Source organism: Cebidichthys violaceus, unplaced genomic scaffold, assembly GCF_023349555.1.
Source record: "Cebidichthys violaceus isolate CVI_PGR_0920_01 unplaced genomic scaffold, fCebVio1.0.p SCAF_30, whole genome shotgun sequence".
In the NCBI taxonomy this organism is placed as follows: domain Eukaryota; kingdom Metazoa; phylum Chordata; class Actinopteri; order Perciformes; family Stichaeidae; genus Cebidichthys; species Cebidichthys violaceus.
The window spans coordinates 1707367-1726535 of NW_027176484.1; the positions used below are offsets into that span (position 1 = coordinate 1707367).

At 43.3% G+C, this 19169-nt stretch overlaps 1 protein-coding gene across 2 annotated transcripts; it reads right to left on the bottom strand.

Moving 5' to 3' along the window:
- Positions 1 to 9300: 9300 nt before the first annotated feature.
- On the bottom strand, positions 9301 to 16288 carry LOC137882222 (alpha-2Db adrenergic receptor-like). 2 transcript variants are annotated; one of them, XM_068724411.1, is made up of 3 exons: positions 16153 to 16288; positions 15118 to 15511; positions 9301 to 10614 (listed from the first exon to the last, which is right to left on the bottom strand). In XM_068724411.1, the coding sequence occupies exons 2-3, from the start codon at positions 15433 to 15435 to the stop codon at positions 9466 to 9468; spliced, it is 1467 nt and encodes a 488-aa protein (XP_068580512.1). In that variant the 5' UTR covers positions 15436 to 15511; positions 16153 to 16288; the 3' UTR covers positions 9301 to 9465. The 2 variants fall into 2 exon arrangements, with proteins under 2 accessions (XP_068580512.1, XP_068580511.1); XM_068724410.1 differs by having other exon boundaries at positions 15816 to 16288.
- Between the last annotated feature and the right edge of the window lie 2881 nt (positions 16289 to 19169).

Consider the following 19169-nt stretch of genomic DNA (forward strand, 5'->3'; position numbering starts at 1 on the left):
ATCTGCTGCTGACTTCTGAAGCCAACCCAACGGGACACACCTTGACATATTTTTGTTCACAGCGAAAAGAAAAAGGACGGTGAAAATGATGTTTTGAAGCCTAGTGACGTCATACCAGGAACATTTATGCAACACTTCCTGTTTTTGTTTCTCAATAAAAGTAAAAGCCCTCTAGCGTTTTTGTGCATGGACACCAGGCGGCAACCTCCAGTTCTGACGAGTGAAGCCGATGCTTCATGTGTTAAAGCTGCATTCTCTCTAGTGTCCATCAGGGGGCGACTCCTCTGGTTGTATAGAAGTCTAGTCTAAAATGACTCTACTTCTCTCTTGATTTATTCCCTTAGTAAACATTGTAAACATGAGTTTATGGTCTCAATCTCTAGTTTCAAGTCTTCTTCAATACAGCATGATGTTCATTAAGTAAATGATCGTCCATTTAGAGTTAAACAGACCATAAAGCAGGGTTTCTGTCTAAAATAGATAGATTGTGAGTCATTGAAGGATACAATAAGTTCACACAGTCTATTGAAAGATGTATCTGTATCATCGATGTCTGCAAAACATTCCTCTTTACAAAGGAGCAGTATTCAGACGGAGGAGGTTAAATAATAGTGAATGTTGGACTCTCCAGCTCTCTTGTTCCCTTAAAAGTCAGCGCTATTAAGACGGCCTGCAGTTGATCGATGGCTAATATGTGTGTGTTCACCAAAGTTGAATTACTACAGATTTACTTTCATTGATTGCAGGTACAATCCGTTGGGCTGATATTGATTTCCCTGGAAAATGTCATCGTTTTAAATGCTGTGAAAGGGTCATAAAAACGTCTTTGTGATATTACGTGATGATGATAAGAAAAAGGAGCTTAATAAACATAAAATATAGTCATTAAATATAGTATTCTCTTCAAGAATATCAAGTGTGATCAATTACATGTTGTACTGAAATGATTGTCTGCGCTCAAGTCAATCAATCAAAATAAAGAAAAACCTTGGGTCCGCTTTAGAAAAGCGTCTGTCGCTGTGTATTTAAAAGGATAAAGTAGGCGAAACCCTTCAACGTCTATTGAAGTTATACATGTTAACACAAAAAAAGTTATGTAATTATGTTACGTGACTGATGAAACTGAAGGCTGAAGCACCACCAAAGCTGGAACAAAAGGTGCAGATCAGCTAAAATAACCACAAAAAGCTGTCGGCAGCAAAGTGAGAGGCAGAGAGTCGCTGCTGACAGCACGGACCAAAAGTCACATATTGTCTCAATTGCACATCAAATCTAATCTTTAAGGCATAAATGGAAACAAAAACAGTTTTCACAGGGCAAATAGAGGCTACACACAATACACACACACACACACACACACACACACACACACACACACACACACACAAACACTAACAACAAGAGGAAGAAACAAAGATATGAAGTCAAACTAAGATGACAAAAAATTGTTTTTTGAAGCCGTCCCGTGAGACAAGGTTGTCGTAGGGAGCTTACTAGCATCCTCTAGTTCTCCCCACAGGTAAACACTGTTAGCTAGCACTGTTAGCTAACACTGCCAGCTAACACTGTTAGCTAGTTCTGTTAGCTCTGTCAGCACTGTTGTCGTTGTTAGCGCCGTTAGCACCGTTAGCTGCAAGTCACCGGCTCGGACGTCGCCATGTTGAGAGCCGTGAGGAGCCAATAGATACGCTTGATCCCTGTGGGAAAAAAAAATCACAAGGTGTCGAGCAGAATATAAATGGTGAATGGATTTGTATTCATATAGCGTCTATAGTCTTCAGACAACTCAAAACATTCACATACATTCACACACTGATGGCTGCCAAACGAGGTGTCACCTGCTCGTCACGACCTAATCTCAGATATAATTGACATTTATAATGCAAGTGAAATGCAACCATTATAAAAAGAAAAAGCAATTTCATACTCAGTCCAGACCCCATTGTTCTGACATGGACCATTCTGCATCATGTGTAATTTCACTTTTAGTACTTTAAGTATATTTCGATGTCAACACTTTTGTACTTTTACTTAAGTAACATTTACTTTTTTTACTACAGTATTTCTACACTGTAGTATTCATTTTACTTCAGTAAAAGATATGAATACTTCTTCCACCACTGCTTCTGTGAAATTTTGTGAATATTACAACGTTAATGTGGTGTGTGGAATTAGGAAGCAGTTATTTTCACTGAATGCACATATTGACTTTGGTTCGTGTTGCATTCAAGTGTTTTTTTTTTTCCAGCATAATTTGTGCGAACATGTTAAGTGTTTTCCAGACGGAGCGGGGAACCGACCGACAGAGACTCGGCGTCTTTTCATTCCTCTGGTCCCACAGCTGCTCTACTTTCAGCACAAGGCTTCTTCTGATGTGTCGAGCTCAGCGGGCTGGAATGAGTTCTGTGACTTCTGAGTTTCAGTGTCAGAGGAAATTGAACAGATGTCAGCGGCAGCAGAGTATTCATCATCTGCAGAATGAAACGAAACTGAGGCTCGTGCACGTATTATTACCAAAAAAGGTCAAACAAGAGTTGACTGATGCAGTGTGTCACTTGTAGTCAAAATGTATATTTGACTTCCTTTCTTGACAGAATAAAAGCATTAGTTGTTCAAACTTACACAGTAGGCCTACTTGGACATAATTAAATAATTAAAACGAGTAAACGTCAATAAATCCGCTAAGAAATCATAGGGAAACAAAGTCGCTCCAGAGAAGAATCACGAGAATCGTCACGTTTTTAAGTTTTCTTCCGTGTCAAAGTAATTCAGTGATAGTTTTCCACACAACTGTGGGTTCATTGCAAAGAGAAACTATACTAATAGATAATTCGGCATTACTTTTAATGATGCCATTTGCCAAAATGTAAACAAATACGGGCCAAAAAGGACAGGAATCATGACGTAGCACACAGCTAACTCACTTGACCCCAATGGCAGCATTGCACTTCCCCCAAAGCATTATGGGAAAAACTTAAAGGACGATATTCGCCAAAATGAAAAGTAAGACTTACAATCATAGGAGTGACTGAAAATGTAAAACAAAACAAAAATGCTTTAAACTATCGTGACTATAATCACATGTTGGATCTCTGCATTAGGAATAAGAGCCATGTCAAAGAAAGCAGTTATTCAGTCCTTTAACTTTACAGTCTTTTTACGTCACCAACAGCGATGGATGATCTTTTCTCAGATCAGTTTTAGGGACACGTTGTACTTGTCTGTATCTGTCTGTATAGTGCAGGAATCATGTTATGTATTCACATACATGAATTCATATTCTCTGAGCCCCCTGCGCTCCCCTGGTCACTGTATTTATGCTGTTTTTAAAATCACAATATTCTCTTTCTCTGTTTGCAAATGTTTTATTTTATTCCACGAGAGCTGCTGGGGGACAGAGAGAGCTGGTCTTTGTGAAGCAGACAGACTGCTGGGAGTCGATATTTTCTTTGCTTATAGCTCCGTGGTGCACCACGGGTCACAAATGTGTACGCGTATAAAGCTGCAAGCTTCGTCCTTCTGTTCTGCATACTCTCACGACTTCTTCAGCTTCCTCCTCTCCCTCTTGAGCACAATTAAAAGAACAAACATCCAATCGCATGTTTAGGAGTTCTGGTTTTACGGATAGCTACGTGAAAGTCCAGATGTCACTAGCAGCTAAACAGGCAGTTTGATCACCGAATGGAGTGTTCATGAACACATTTTAATTATAAAATATTACAGCTGAAGTTATTTGTGCCATTTTTCAACATCGATCAAACAGCTTGATGATAGATTATCAGCTGCTTAAGTGAACAGCTCAGAGCAGAAACATGATGGCATCAGCAGGATAAGTCTGACATTGTAACAACATTTCAGTCATTTTTTGGACTCTCCTTTGCGTGTAAACAGGAATATGAATGGATTATGAGAAACCTGTGAAAACTTAAATTTAAAAGTAAATAAAATACAATAGTTTTAGAATTGTAAATGGTTAAATGTGCACCATCAACTAATACATGCAGCCTATACTTCCTCAGAGGATAAACCCTAATGAGTTTGGTGATCCCCTGATTTTTTTTTATCCAGCCCCACCTTCAATTATCCAGTGAAATATCTCTGCTTCAACACGAAGGATCAGCACGACATTTTGTAACAGACCTTGGTGGTTCCCACAAGTTTAATTGTAATAAGTTTGTTGATCTCTCGACTTTTCAGAAGGTCAAGGTTGGTTGCTCGATGACGGCGTTATCGTGACGTCACCCATCGGTTTGTGGACTGATGTTTTGAAGCCTCCAGTTCGGCGATTTTGCCGTCGCCATCTTGGATTACGGCTGTTGCTTTTTTTTTTTTGCAACTGGTGAACGGAAGTCACCATATCCTGTCAATCACAAGGTAGTCCCGCCCTAAAGCATCCCCTGCTTTATGGTCTGTTTGACTCTAAATGTTCCATAATGTACTAAATGAACATCATGCTGTAATGAAGAAGACTTGAAACTAGAGATTGAGACCATAAACTCATGTTTACAATGTTTACTGAGGTAATAAATCAAGAGAGAAGTAGGGTAATTTTCCAATGCACTAACATGCATTAAAAGGACCGAACACAGCCTATTCTCTGCTCAGGATACTCCACTATCTCTTTCCATAGCTGCTGTTTGATGCTATATTAATGCTTTGAAGGTCAGGCACACAGGTGTGATTGTACTGCCATTTGATCTGAAATGTACTTCTTGAAACAATCGTTACACCCACAGCACATTTGACTATGCATGTAAAACTGTGATCACTCTGTTTTTTTATACAAACAGTGAATTAACATATTCTAATTTTGGCTTGTAGCTTCTAACCACACAGTCAGAGACAGCTGGTAGTGAAATGTGATGGGTCCAGGACTTTGTGTATTCGTTCCAATCTGGCAGGAGGAGAACCATTGTGTTCCTCAGTGTGGCCTCTGTGAGCTGCCGAAACCAACAAGCCGAGCAACTGCCAGATTTAAAAATAAGCGGCGCCTCCTGAATGCATTCTAACGAGAGCTCAACAATGACAGTTTCAAGGTTAGGAAACATCACACGGATGCTTCTGAACGGTGTGCACGGCAGAGCTTCTCTGGGCGCTTTATTTTGGGCTCACAGGTGTGAATGCAGAGACGCTAACGAGACAGAATGATAACGCTGTGTGCAGCCAAAACTGTTTAATGTCGGTTTGGTTTCAAACGAGTTACCAAAACCCACCAAGTATTGGCTGAAGTGCCTCTACCCTGGATATTAAAAAATCCTTTCATCCGTTGTCTCTGGCTCATCAGCACATTACAAAATCGGGGGAAGCGATGTTAATGACTGATTATCTGGCGACAGTAACGTGCATTCCTACGCTGGGACAGGAGTGAGCGGATTTTTGGCGCTTTGAGCACCACAAGCTAAACGACATCTAGTTCCATTATATTGGAGAGAAGGAAGACATCTCTACGGCCGACACGTCCAAAACGAGGCAACTCACAATGTAGATTACTCAATGGCACGAGGTTTTTAATTTTGGTGAACTGTCACTTTAATCAAAAGATCTGAGTACTTCTTTCACCCGTTAGTGGTGATCGCAGGCTGGGAGCTAACGCAGGAAAACCGCCTGTGCGTTTCAATATCCAGATTACCAGACTATTAGGTAAGCAAGAAAAAGTATGACCCAATATGCCAAAAATACCAGGATGTTCTACTACATCTGGCAGTATTATGCAGTATGTAAGCAGGCATGCTTTTCTCTTGGTTATTCTAACCCACAATCCTTTGCGCAGCACATAAACAAAGAGGATCAAAGTTAAAGGTGCCGTGTTATGAGGAAGTAGTAACTCCCGATTCAATGCATACTGCAGGCAACCGTATCTACTTAATAAGCTCAGCTGCAGCTTAGGTTTCTGTCCTGCAGCATCTGAACCGGCGGCAGACTGACAACCATGGAAATGATTGGATGTTCCCAGACCACTTAGCGGTGAATGAGCCAATCATTGTGAAGGATATTGACAACGGTTGATGCCAATTAGCCAAATTGGGGCCGCTAATATGAATAATTATAATCAATTGGGTACTCCAAAAGAGTCCGTGGAGATGCTGGCATCTACAGCTTCGAGTAGAAGACGATAAACCAGGAACACTTTACTCTGCTTCGATTGAGTGTTTTTCTATTCCAAGTGTTACAAATACTTTAGTAAGTATGTAAATTATGGTCATGTGGGTTTCTGCACATGTACAGTAGGTCTGAAGGGAAATGTGGAGGATATAAAAAGAAGCTCTTCAGAGAGACGCTGTAGATCTTCAAGTCCCTATTTAGCAAATCGGGAAAAAGTTTGGAGTAAAGCAGCAGAAGAGAAGAACGAGCTGTAAAATAAAGGAGATGTTTCTTAACACTAACAGCCGTTCAACACTAAGAAGCACAGCCAGGTCAAGAAAAAATGATGTCACTCTTAAAGGGACAGTTCACCCCAAAATCAAAAGTACATATTTTTCTTCTTAACTGTAGTGCTATGTATCAATCTAGATTGTTTTGGTGTGAGTTGCCTAGTTTTGGAGATATCGGGACTAGATGTCGTTCAGCTTGTGGTGCTCAAAGCCCCCCCCCCCCCAAAAAAAAAATACATGTGGAAAAACTTGACGGCAACGTCTCTTTTGAGAAATCATGACCTGTTTACTTCAGATAATCTACAGACCTTGTTGTGAGCAGATTAATGTCGGAACTATAGTCCTTCAACCGAACTACACCGGGCAACCGTATCACGGTGCAGAAGGAAGCGTGCATCTACTCAGGGGCGAGAGGCTCGCGACAGAAAGACATGTAAACATTAGAGGCGACCTCCTCGGCTGAGCCGCACCGTTAGCTAGCTAACCCAAAATGCTAAACGCGAGGCTTCTAAACCCGCAGTCTGCAAACCAATGGTCTGGAACTGACGCAAATTTGCTTCAATCGGCAAAATGCCCCAAACGCCTGAGTTGAAATTTTGCAACTCACAGGCGCTTCCAGGGCGATAAGCCACGCCCCCTCTCCAGCGTGTCTAGCGCGATTTACGCGAGTGAACACAAATGGTCCCCGGCGAGACCGGCGGTGCGATTAACGCGGTGCGAATTTACATGCCTCTTTGTAGAATCACCTGCCGCTTTTCATTTTGTCCTCCAACTCACGTTAACTATTTTCTCTTCTGTGTTGGATCTGAGTCCAGTATAAAAGCTGAAAACCTGCCATGAGAGACGGGGGCGAAATAAATAAACAGAATGCAGTGAGATTTCAGTATGCAGAGAGTTTCCAACTTGCATGCAGTTTTCTTTTCCTTTGGGCCACTTTAGAACGTACTTCATCATATTTTATCAACAGCATTGTACTGACATAGTTAATTACGCAACTCCTGAGTTGTTGTCAAACTCCGTGTTGCATGGCAACCAGAGTGATGTAACGTTCCTTGTGGCCTTGGACTTTGCGGCTCCTTCTGCGGCCGCCGACACTCGTATCTGTGCTTCGTGTTTGTAGAGATGGAAGATAAAAAAAACATCGCTGGATTATCATCCCAAATTATATGCAACAGAACACATTCTGTTTCCCCAATCTGCATGAAGCGATGGAACCAATAATGATTTATTCTTCGTGGCATCGAAGTGTTGGGTCCAGGTCGGATCAGGCTTTCTTCAGCAAGTAGAAACGTGAGCCCTGAAGCAGCCGGTCCAGTTGTTTCATCCCGAGCTTCAGAGAATAATTATCTTTTGTTTTATGAGCCTGAGGTTCATTATATAAATTCAGAGGCTCTCTCTTTTCTGTTCCTTCTCTTTTGTCCTCTGTGTACAGCGAAGATCAGCCCGTCTGCACGCTGCACATGAATTTTTAATGTATTTGGCCCCGAGCTGTGCAGTGTCAACAGAACTCTGCTGCTGCGTGGAAAACTGGTAACTTTCATTGGGCTTTCCGTTCCCCGAGTCTACTCCATGTGAAAGTTTAAACTTTGGGTGCTGCTGGTGTTTAAATACTCTGAGGCTCAGAAAGCCATTAAAAGAGCAAGTATTTGACATTCTGAGCGTTACTGGCAGCAAACAACTATTATCTTTGTAAAGATATAGTGAAGTAACGTCTATCTGAGCCCTCTGTGTGTGTTTTAATCAGAGCTTCTCTTTGCTTTGTTGATATAGTTGGGTCGGCCTGTTGCGTGCATGTTAGCGCGCCCCACTGGTTAGCTAACTGCGGCCGCTCTCTGCACTGCTCTCATACGCTGGCTAGAGCCGCTAACATCGTCCCAAACCGGCAGCGTTGACGTGGAAGGGTAGCACCCACCCTCCTGTTCCCTCTCAGCTAAACACTGTTAGCTCTATCAGCACTGTTGCCGTTGTTTGCGCTGTTAGCCGTGAGGCGCCGGCCATGTTGAGAGCTGTTTAGAGGCAATCGAAACTCTCCCAATCTCGCATCTTGCACCTTTAAGGGAACAGCGTGTAGCTTTAAAGGGCATTTATTGGATATAAATATATGATATTCATAACTATGTTTTCATTAGTATATAATCACCTAGAACTAACAATTATTGTGTTTTTGGTAGCGTTTTTATCAATACCACTGCTTTTCTTGGCAAGACCCGGCCTGTGCAACATTCGAGCGCTCTGATTGGCCAGGCCTCCATGCTCGCTGAGGTACTGGTAACCTGATTTGTTCGGGTCCTATGTCCTGGCTATCCTCACCATAACTATTCGAGATCAATGCCTAACCTTAACCAATCGCCTATGCCTCAGCCAGCTTTTGCAGGGCGGGTCTTACAAACCAAACGCAGACTCTAAAGAAAGTCTTTCACATTTTTTTTTTCACGTTACCTGAAGCCCACCGTAGTTCTCCGACGCTGTTGGAAAGGGAGGAGTGAGTCAGTTGGATGCAATCTGCAACGTCACCACTAGATGCCACTAAATCCGACACACTACTACCTTTAAAATCTCATTACATATTTTTTTTTTTTATCTCCCTCAGTTCCTTATAAATCTGCTCTTGTGTCAGTATAAAGGTTTGCACAGTCAGTCAGCCGGCTCGCCACGGCTCACATCTCGGCGCTCCTCTGGGACATAGTTCACAACCCTGCAGACGTTTTCCTCTAATTAACATTCAAACTCCGGCAAAAAGACGCCCCTTGTAACGTTGAAATTGTATTGCATCAAGCAAGCAGAGTCGGGGGAAAACCTGCACACACAGCATCCGTGTGTCATAATCGTCTTCCTCTGGCTCGTTTGCATTAGAATACAAAGTGATTATTTCATAAATGAAAGAGCAGCTGAATAATAAATCAATACGCAGGCTGCGTGGCAAGCCCTTTAATGTCGGTATGACAGCACAGTGGAAAACAGGATTAAAACTGTGTGCACACACATTTGTGTTCGACTGTGTCTGTTTCTGTGTGATGCCACTCACACACACTCACACACACACACACACACACACACACACACACACACACACACACACACACACATTGACATCTTATGTTCCCTTATGAGTCTGGAATAAAATCTTCTTGAAGGCCTTCCTGAAGTCTCGGTTGAAGATGGTGTATATGATGGGGTTCAGGCAGCTGTTGCAGTACCCGATCCAGAAAAACAGGTTGAAGAGTGTGTCGGGGATTGTGCAGTTCTCTCTGCAGACCGCGTGGAGACTGTAGGTGAAGAAGAACGGGAACCAGCAGAGGACAAAAACCCCCATCACCACCGCCAGGACAAACGTGAAGCGCTTCTCCCTCATTTGCGCCACTTTGTTCTTGGACAGAGTCGTCCGCCGGCTGCGGAGAGGCACCGGGGACGGGAGGAGGAAGTGGTGGGAGCAGTTCTCGGACGATGCCCACGATATGGAGGCGCAGGACGGAGGAGGCTGGGGAGGAGGCTTCAACCTGTCCAACGCTCCCTCTGCATCCTCTGTTTTCACGCCTCCGCCGGCTCTTCTGGGGAAGCGGAGCGCCGAGGAAAACGAGGCGGACGCTTTTATGTTGGGTTCGCAGCTCCTCTCCTCCAAGTCGATGTCGTCCAGCTCTCCTCTCCTGCGGCTGCTGCTGCTGCTGTCCACGTTGGAGGAGCTGTGTCGGTTTGCGGGCCGCGGGCTGTCCAGCTCGTACCGGGATTCGCCGTCGAAGCCCGCTCCTTTTCTTTGGCAAGCCCTGCCGTTGCCCTCGAAACAGGTCTCGGACTGTGACGGCTGGCGCTCCACCACGTTCTTCGCCACGAACACGGTGGAGGCCCGCTGCTTGGCGACGCGGTAGATCTTGCAGTACACGAGTATCATGATGACGCCCGGGGCAAAGAAGGACACGAGGCAGGAGGAGAGGATGTACCACGTCTGGTTGTTGAGGAGACACTCCTGCCGCCGGCCGCCGTCGTCCTCCGTCCCCGGATCCTCCTCCTTCTGCGTCATGAGGAGCGGCGGGGAGGATATGACGATGGATATGAGCCACACAACGCTGATCATCGCTTTGATCCGCTTGGGCGTCCGTTTGCGGTTGTAGCTGACGGCTTTGGTGACGGACCAGTAGCGGTCGAGGCTGATGGCGCACAGGTGGACGATGGAGGAGGTGCAGAAGAGGACGTCCAGAGCCAGGTAGAAGGAGCACCAGGTGGACCCAAAGTACCAGTAGCCCATGATCTGGAAGAAGGGAGAAACCAATCAAAACATGTTAAATAAAACACCAGTGGAGAGAAGTAGAAAGTGGCTTTGAGCGAAGCGCCTAAAGTTCATCTAGCCTCAAAATAACAAAGCAGTCAATATCTCATTTCTGCCATGTGGACTGCAACTGTATTTATTTTGTAGGAAAAACCTCTTGATGAGTTTGCCCTCGTGGTTTCACATCTGTCCCCCCCTCCTCGAAAATTATTAGGCCCGACAATCTTTTCACAGCTGCCAGAAACTGTGAAATATCCATCATGTTCCTGCACGGCGTGCTCTGCAGTCACCATGAATATTTGTGTGGGGGGGGGGGGGTTTCCTCTGGCAGGAGATGTAGAAATAAATATTGGACTTTCTTAGCTGCAGTGCAACATTTGGACGATGCTGCATTCACTATATTCTGGGGGATTTAACTCCCAGATTATGGTTTCGGAGACGTTAAATGAGGATCTGCCGAAGTTCAGATGGAGTTTTTTTAATCACCATTAATTGATTAATTAACAAAAGATTTATCGACAAGAATTCTGATCCTCAATGAATCGTTATCATTCATAAAGCAAAGCATTCTCAGGTTTCACCATCTTATACTTTGATATCATTAAATTGCTTAAAATCATTGACATTAACACATAACATAAACAATCGTTTAAACGTGACTATTAAATACTGAGTTCTGGAGACTAGTACTGAAGACACAGTTTCTCTAACATTATCTCTTTGACATAACCGTCTGACATTTCTTTATTTTCATCGGCTGAAAATAGATATTAAGTTGATTCACCGATTCACCTGTAATAAGCTAATAATGAAGATTTCTCCGTCTAGCTCCAGTTGTACATTGATGGTGTTTTTGACTGTTGATGAGTCCAGACAAGCAATCTGGAAGAAGTGACCGTGGCTTGAACTTGTGAAGGATGCAGGAGTAAATAATTAATCAGGGAAAGAAAACAGCCCGCAGCTGTGTGTGAGGCTTTACTTCAACACATATATCACGTAACAGTGCATACATCTTATCCTAAGAAACGTTGTTTTATTTTATCCAACGGGCCCCCGCAGTGTTCAGGCAACAAAAACACTCGGTGAGGTTTGGGGAAAGATCGTGGTTTTTGGGGTTAAAGTAACTAGCGATGTGGTTCGGGACACGAGCAGCGGTCTCCTGGGTGAAAGTCTGCTGTTTGTTTGAGTCACCGATTTTGTGGGTTTCATATGAATTGCAATGCTAACATTTACATGCTAACATGCTCACAGTTACGTTCCCTTTCCTGTCTCACTACATTTAGTTAATTAATGATTTATTTCTATTATTAATATTTATTTATTCATACACATTTCTTTATATGTGTTATTATTCTTTTTTATTGTATTATTTGTATTATATATATATATATATATATGTATATATATATATATATATATATATATATACATATATATGTATGTATAAATACACATCTACATACCATCTTATATCCCCAGTGTTTCTGTGTTGTTGCTGCCGTTGTTATGGTTGTATTGTTTTATTGATTTGTACCTCTCACTATGCTATTGTGTGTTTCTCGTTATCTCTGCGTCGTCATTACGATCCGTCTGTTCTCTGTCCGTGCAAAAGCAAAAAGAAGCAGTTGAACGTGCCGAGGTAATGTTCACCATCTTAGTTTTAGCGCGTTAGCACGCTGACATTTTCCAATTAGCACTAAACGCAAACCTCAGCTGAGGCTGATGGGAATGGAATTAGTTGTTTTTTTTCAGGCTATTTGTTCATTAACCAAGGTGTTGGACGAATAGAAGACTTGTTAGACGAAAAGTCTGAGGATCAACAGGAATTCATCCTCAGAGGAAAACGAATGACTGTACAAAAATATCACGGACAGACCGACACTGACCTTCCTACAGCCGAGCCACCAGCAGGACCAACACATCTGATTAATCATTGAGGAAAATAATCAGGTTATTAGTTGCAGCCCTTTTAGTCACAACTGCTGCTGCAGATGGAGACTTACAGGCATGCAGCAGTAGAGGAATGTAGCTGCTCTGAATGTTACTGCAGTGGAAATGTCTTTGTGTTTTTAAATTTGCTTTGAAGAAGCTATTTATATAATGACTCCCATCATTTAGGTGGAATTATAAAACCAACAGTGCATTAGCTGTAATACAGAGGAAACGGAGAGGACAATGAACCAGAAGGACCAGGATGACCAGAAGGCATCGAGACTGTCTGCGTTGTGAACAAATTAAAAAAAAAAGTTACTCCACAGAGAGGAAGAGCAACCTGGATGAACCCGTCTGCAGCAGACAGGAAACAGTTCCAGACATGAGAAGTGTCTGATGTCTAATGCAACACAAGAGGCTCCGTGTAGATTTCAAGTGTTAACAGCTGATGAAAAGCAGTGAGCTGTTATTACTGGGAGCCGAGGAGAAAGTCAGAGAGGAAACATCGTCGATGCGTCGAGTAGACGAGCGCCAACGTAAAGGAAGGAAAAACGTATTATTATTAATTTGATATGAATCAAACAAATCAAAGTACTATATGAACATTTCTGCAAACAGCATCACCCATGTGTTCCCTGCCAACTACAGTGTATCGATCATTGGATTTACAGTGTAAACAAATATGGAAACCCTAACCCCTCATGGGGAAACCAAAGGTATATAAGAACTATGTTTCTCACAGGTGCTGTTGAAGAACACGCTAGATGCATGACTGGGATGAACATTTGGTTTCTTTTCCATGTTCAAAATTCCTTGGACGGACTGTGACCATGAAGTGGACGTAGTCACCATGACGTCACCGATTGTTTTGTGGACGTTTTGAAGCCTTGAGGTAGGCATTTTGTCCGTCGCCATCTTGTTTTGTTTTTTCGTAACCAGAAGTCACACGAGAGGGTAGAGCTAACTACAACCGAACGATGAAATAAGACACATTCAGGCGACCGAAAAATCTACAATTAAATTCCATGAACTGCTAAACACTCTGTGAAAGGGACAAAGTTGTAAGACGAAAACACGGACAACTCCCAGGCCGAACAACGCCGTGGCAGCGACCTGTCAATCACTGTGTAGCCCCGCCCCTAAATCATACCCTGCTTTATGGTCTGTTTGACTCTAAATGGACCATAATGTACTAAATGAACATCATGCTGTATTGAAGAAGACTTGAAACTAGAGATTGAGACCATAAACTCATGTTTACAATGTTTACTGAGGTAATAAATCAAGAGAGAAGTAGAGTCATTTTAGACTAGACTTCTATACAACCAGAGGAGTCGCCCCCTGATGGACACTAGAGAGAATGCAGCTTTAACACACTTCAGCATCAGCTTCACTTTTAAGAGGTTCTTGCTTGGGTTTGAGGAATACTCTGATTTGTAGGTGGTGTAGTCCTGTCTAAACTTTCTAAAATTTACACATTTCATCACCTGCAGCCAAAGAACAAAGATGTCAGTGTGTGTGAAGTTTAGTCGTCGGTGGATTTCATTGATCTATAAGCACAATTTTTACTTGCTAACATCAGAATCGTCTAACAAACTCAAACCAACACCAGAAATCCATCACTTCAACATCACCTTATGAACTGTATCTGCTAACGTTGTACAGACAATGACATCTAATGATGGGTTTTACATTTAAACATGCCATTAATAATAAGCATTCTTGTCATTGTGATTGTGTCTGTATTAAAAATGTCTCTACAGAAGAAGAGCAGCAGCAGGAAGAGGTGGAATTTGTAACTTGTTGGATGGATTTTTAGCAATGCCAGTCGGTCCACCACTTTGGTCCAGACTGAAATATGTGAACTATTGGATGGACGGTCATGAAATGAAGACGACTGACTTTTTACCATTAGGCTGACATTTTCTTGGATGGATTGAAATTTAGCACTGATATTCATGGGCCCCAGAGGATGAATCCTAAAGATTTTGGTGATCCTCTGACTTTTCCTGTAGCACCACCAGCAGGGTAGCTAAAACGACGTCAATATAAAGTCAATCAGGATCTTTTCTTTGTGATGGAGACACAAATTAAACGCATCCATGGAACGATGCAACGGTCGGAACTAGTGACAAAGACACAGACCACTATCCAGAACTATCAACCACAAGACCCGAGTTCAACACCGAGTTTCCCAAAGTGTTGTCATGGTTTTGGTGACTTAAGCTAACGTTGAAGATAGATAGATAGATAGGTAGATACTTTCTTCTCTCTGTTTGTTACAGCAAAAAATATACTTACAAAGCGGCTTTGTTGCCTAAACCTAATGTTCGTATTTGTTGCCTTTAAGCGTGACCGTGATGGTTTCAGTGTTTTTTTTGTCTAAACCTAACTTTTGTTTTGTGACGTGATGTCGTGCCGAAAAAGAAGCCGTTTTCTGAGCGACACATTAAAACGGACAATTTGTGTCCGTGTGACTATTTCACCAAATGCGAATATGTGAATATCAGCTTCAAAATGGAGTCATAAAGAGCAAAGAGTCCGTTTCCTCACCTCGTTGGCCAATGAGAAGGGGATGACCAGCGTCGCCACCAGTATGTCCGCTGAAGCCAGAGACACCAGGAAGAGGTTTTGAGGGGGCCTCAGGGCTCGGCTGGTGAAAACCGCCACCACGACCAGCACGTTACCCACCACGGTCCCCAGTATGATGACCGTGACCACCAGCACGATGAGCACCGACGCCACCTGCGAGTGAGGAGGCAGAGGAGGAGATCTGGGCGAGGAAGAGGAGGTCTGGTTGACGCTCTCCAAAGAAGAGTTTGGCGGTGAAGTGGCCGGCGTCGTGGCATTGAATACATCCGATAGGTCCATCCTGGTTAAATGTCAGGCGTTATGATATCCCCATTTTTTTGTTTGGACTCCAGTGCGTTCACTGCAGACAGATTGTCTTCATGCACAGCCAGTGAGAAAATGACAGAAAGTACAAAAATGAAAAGAGGAATGAAAGGAGAAAAAAGGGAGAGTAAAGCCAGTGAAAGAATCTGCCAAAAAAAAAAAAAAAATGTCACCAGCTTCAAAATATCTCAAATAATCTCAAATAAGCAAAACGCACATGCATGTCTTAAAATCCTTTCAGCGTCAGAATTTCATCATATTTTATCTAAAAACATACCGCTTCATCTCAGCGTTCCTGCTGCAACACAAGCAGGATTTAAGTTAGGATTAAAAAAGAAAAAAGAAAAAAGTCATACCTTTTAAAATGTCCATTTAAAAGCCCATCTGAGCCCAGAGGTTGACACACTAAAGCTACAAGACTGGCCTACTTATTCCAAATGAGAGCAAAGGAAATAAAGCGGGGGGGAAAAATAGAAAAGCATATGCATGCGCAAGTTGGAGCAAGGACAGAAACCCTATTTGAAATGCATGGTAGCCTCATACTGCTGCACCCCGAAAGAGATCAATGTGGCGGAAAGAAAGGGTTGAAAAGTAGCGAAGAAGCAGCCGAAAAGAAAAAGACTGAATGGGAAGAAGAGGAGGACGAAGAGGAGAATAGAACAGAAAACAAAACAAAACACAAGACGTCCTCACTTTCATGCGTGCTGTTGCCGTGCTGAGTGACACTGCTGCTGCCGCCGCTGCTGTTCACTGATCCTCCACTACTGGAAAAGAGAAGAGAGGAGGAGGAGGAGGAGAGGAGGAGAGAGAGAGAGAGAGAGAGAGAGAGAGAGAGAGGGAGGCTAGAGAGGAGAGATGAAAAGAAAAGAGTAGGAGATGCATGAAGAGGAGAGAGGAAGAGAAGAAGTGATGCTTGAAAGAAGAAGAAGAGCATTTGAGAGGAAAGAAAAAAGCCAAGAAAATAAGGAAAAAAGAGAGAGAGAGAAGGAGGGAGAGAAGGGAGGAGAGGTGGATGAAGGGAGAGATGAGAGAAAGGTATTAGACAGGAGAGGAGGGCACTACGAGAAAGAGTGGGAGGAAGAGGATGAGAGGAAGGAAGGAAAAAGAAAAGAAGGAGACGTAGGGGTGAGAAGAGGAGAGGAGGACAGAAAAACAAGAGGATGAATGAAATGGGAAATGAAGAGGACGAGAGCACTACGAGAGAGAGTGGGAGGAGAGATACAGGGACGACAAGAGGAAAGTAAACGAAAAGAAAAAGAGGAGAGGATAGAGAGGAAGAGGAGATAAGCAACGGGGAGGGAGGGAGAGGTAAATACAAAGAAGACAAGAGGAGATTAAAAAGAGGAGAGGTGAAGATAGAGAAAAGGGGGAAATGAGACAGGAGATTGGAGAAGACAGGGTGAAGAGGAGGGAGGAAAGGAGGACAGAGAGAAAGAGAGGAGAGTCTACGAGGATGGTGGAAGAGAGGGAACAGGGATATAGAGGAGAGGAGAAGAAAAAGAGGAGGTGAAACAAGCAAAGAGGGATCGAGGGGAGGGGAGGAAAAAGGAGATAGCAGGACATGAGGAGAGAGAGGAGGGATGAGGAGAGGAGGAGAGGAGGAGAGGGCGAGAAAGGCGAGAGAAAAGAAAAGAAAGAAAACAAGACAAGGACAAGGAAAGAAGAGGATAGGGGAGGAAACAAGTGTAGAGGAGAGGAAAGGAAATGCAAGACACGAGGAGAGGTTAAGAAAGAGAGGAGAGGAAACAATGATAGAGGAAAGACAAAGTAGAGAGGAGACAAAAGAGGAAAGAAAAGGGAAAAGAGGACAGTAGAAGAGAGGAAACAATGATAGAGGAAATGAAAGAGAAGAGAGGAGACAAAAGAGGAAAGGAAAGAAAAAAGAGGACAGTAGACGAGAGGTAAAACAGGTAATGCAGAAAGGATAAGAAAGACAGGAGAAGAAACAACAATCGAAAAAAATGAAAAGAAAAAGAAAGAGGAAAGGAAAAGAAAAAGAGGAGAGGAGACAGTGGGGATAGGAAAGGAAAAAGAAGACAAGACAAGAGAGGAAACAAGAAACAGGAGAGGATAAGAAAGGGAGGAGAGGAAAACAATGATACAGGAGAGAAGAAGAAAGAAAAATGGAGAGAGGAGAAAAAGAGAGGATACAAAAGAGGAAAAAAAAAGAGGAGAGGAGGAAACAAAAAGAGGAGACTAGAGGGGAGGATTAGATTGAGAGCAAATGAAAGAAAGCCGCTATAAGAGACAGAATCAACTTTTCAGTGATCGTCGATCAATTTCCCATTTAACCTGACATGAGTGGAGAGAGACTGACAAACCGTTATCTTTTTTTTGATTTCATCAGGCTCACTGATGCGCTTAATTTAGCCGCCTGGCACCGAGCGATGTCATGTAGGCAGAAGAACCGGAGTTTGGCCTGCAGCGCGGCGACTTACAGCGAACACAACACATGCACACTGTGACGCTCACACGCCTTTTATGACAGCTTCACAGGCTGGAGACCTCTGAAAACCACACATCACAAAAAAGCCCACGTGACACGAATCCAGGGCTGGGGAAGTAATCCCATGATGCCACAGCCCGTAGGCACGCTGCAGATATATTTGTTTATATTTATACATATAGTAATTTCTTCCCACTGTACTCGCTGCAGAGCTGGATAAACATCAACAAGCTGCCTTCGGGGGGGGGGGGGGGGGGGGGGGGGGTGTATCCATAACTAAAGAGCATTTGAGGCTTTGGGTTGGCGGGAAGAGTGTAAATTCACACGTCACCACCGAGTGAATTCGGGGTTTGTGAGGTGATCCTCAACGTCGTTGCGTAAACAAAGGGCATCGTCTGAGTCGCTGTCGGAAGAAAGAAATGAAATAAAAAGAATTGTGCTGTATATTTATGCGAAACAGCATGGAAACAACCAGTATGCGTTATTCTTGTAACTGATAATAGTTTACTAAGAGCTCAGGTTAAGTGTTAAAATCCAACTGATGTGTTCCAGAAATAGACTTTATATAAGAAGTGGACGTAGTCATCGTGTCGTCACCCATTGGTTGTGGACGGCATTTTGGCTGTAGCCATCTTGGTTTTTGTCCGTCGCCATCTTGGTTTTTGGCTGTCGCCATCTTGGTTTTTGTCCATCGCCATCTTGGTTTTTGGCTGTAGCCATCTTGGTTTTTGTCCATCGCCATCTTGGTTTTTGGCTGTCGCCATCTTGGTTTTTGTCCGTCGCCATCTTGGTTTTTGTCCATCGCCATCTTGGTTTTTGTCCGTCGCCATCTTGGTTTTTGGCTGTCGCCATCTTGGTTTTTGTCCATCGCCATCTTGGTTTTTGGCTGTCGCCATCTTGGTTTTTGTCCATCGCCATCTTGGTTTTTGGCTGTAGCCATCTTGGTTTTTGTCCATCGCCATCTTGGTTTCTGGCTGTCGCCATCTTGGTTTTTGTCCATCGCCATCTTGGTTTTTGGCTGTCGCCATCTTGGTTTTTGTCCATCGCCATCTTGGTTTTTGGCTGTAGCCATCTTGGTTTTTGTCCATCGCCATCTTGGTTTTTGTCCGTCGCCATCTTGGTTTTTGTCCATCGCCATCTTGGTTTTTGTCCGTCGCCATCTTGGTTTTTGGCTGTCGCCATCTTGGTTTTTGTCCATCGCCATCTTGGTTTTTGGCTGTCGCCATCTTGGTTTTTGTCCATCGCCATCTTGGTTTTTGGCTGT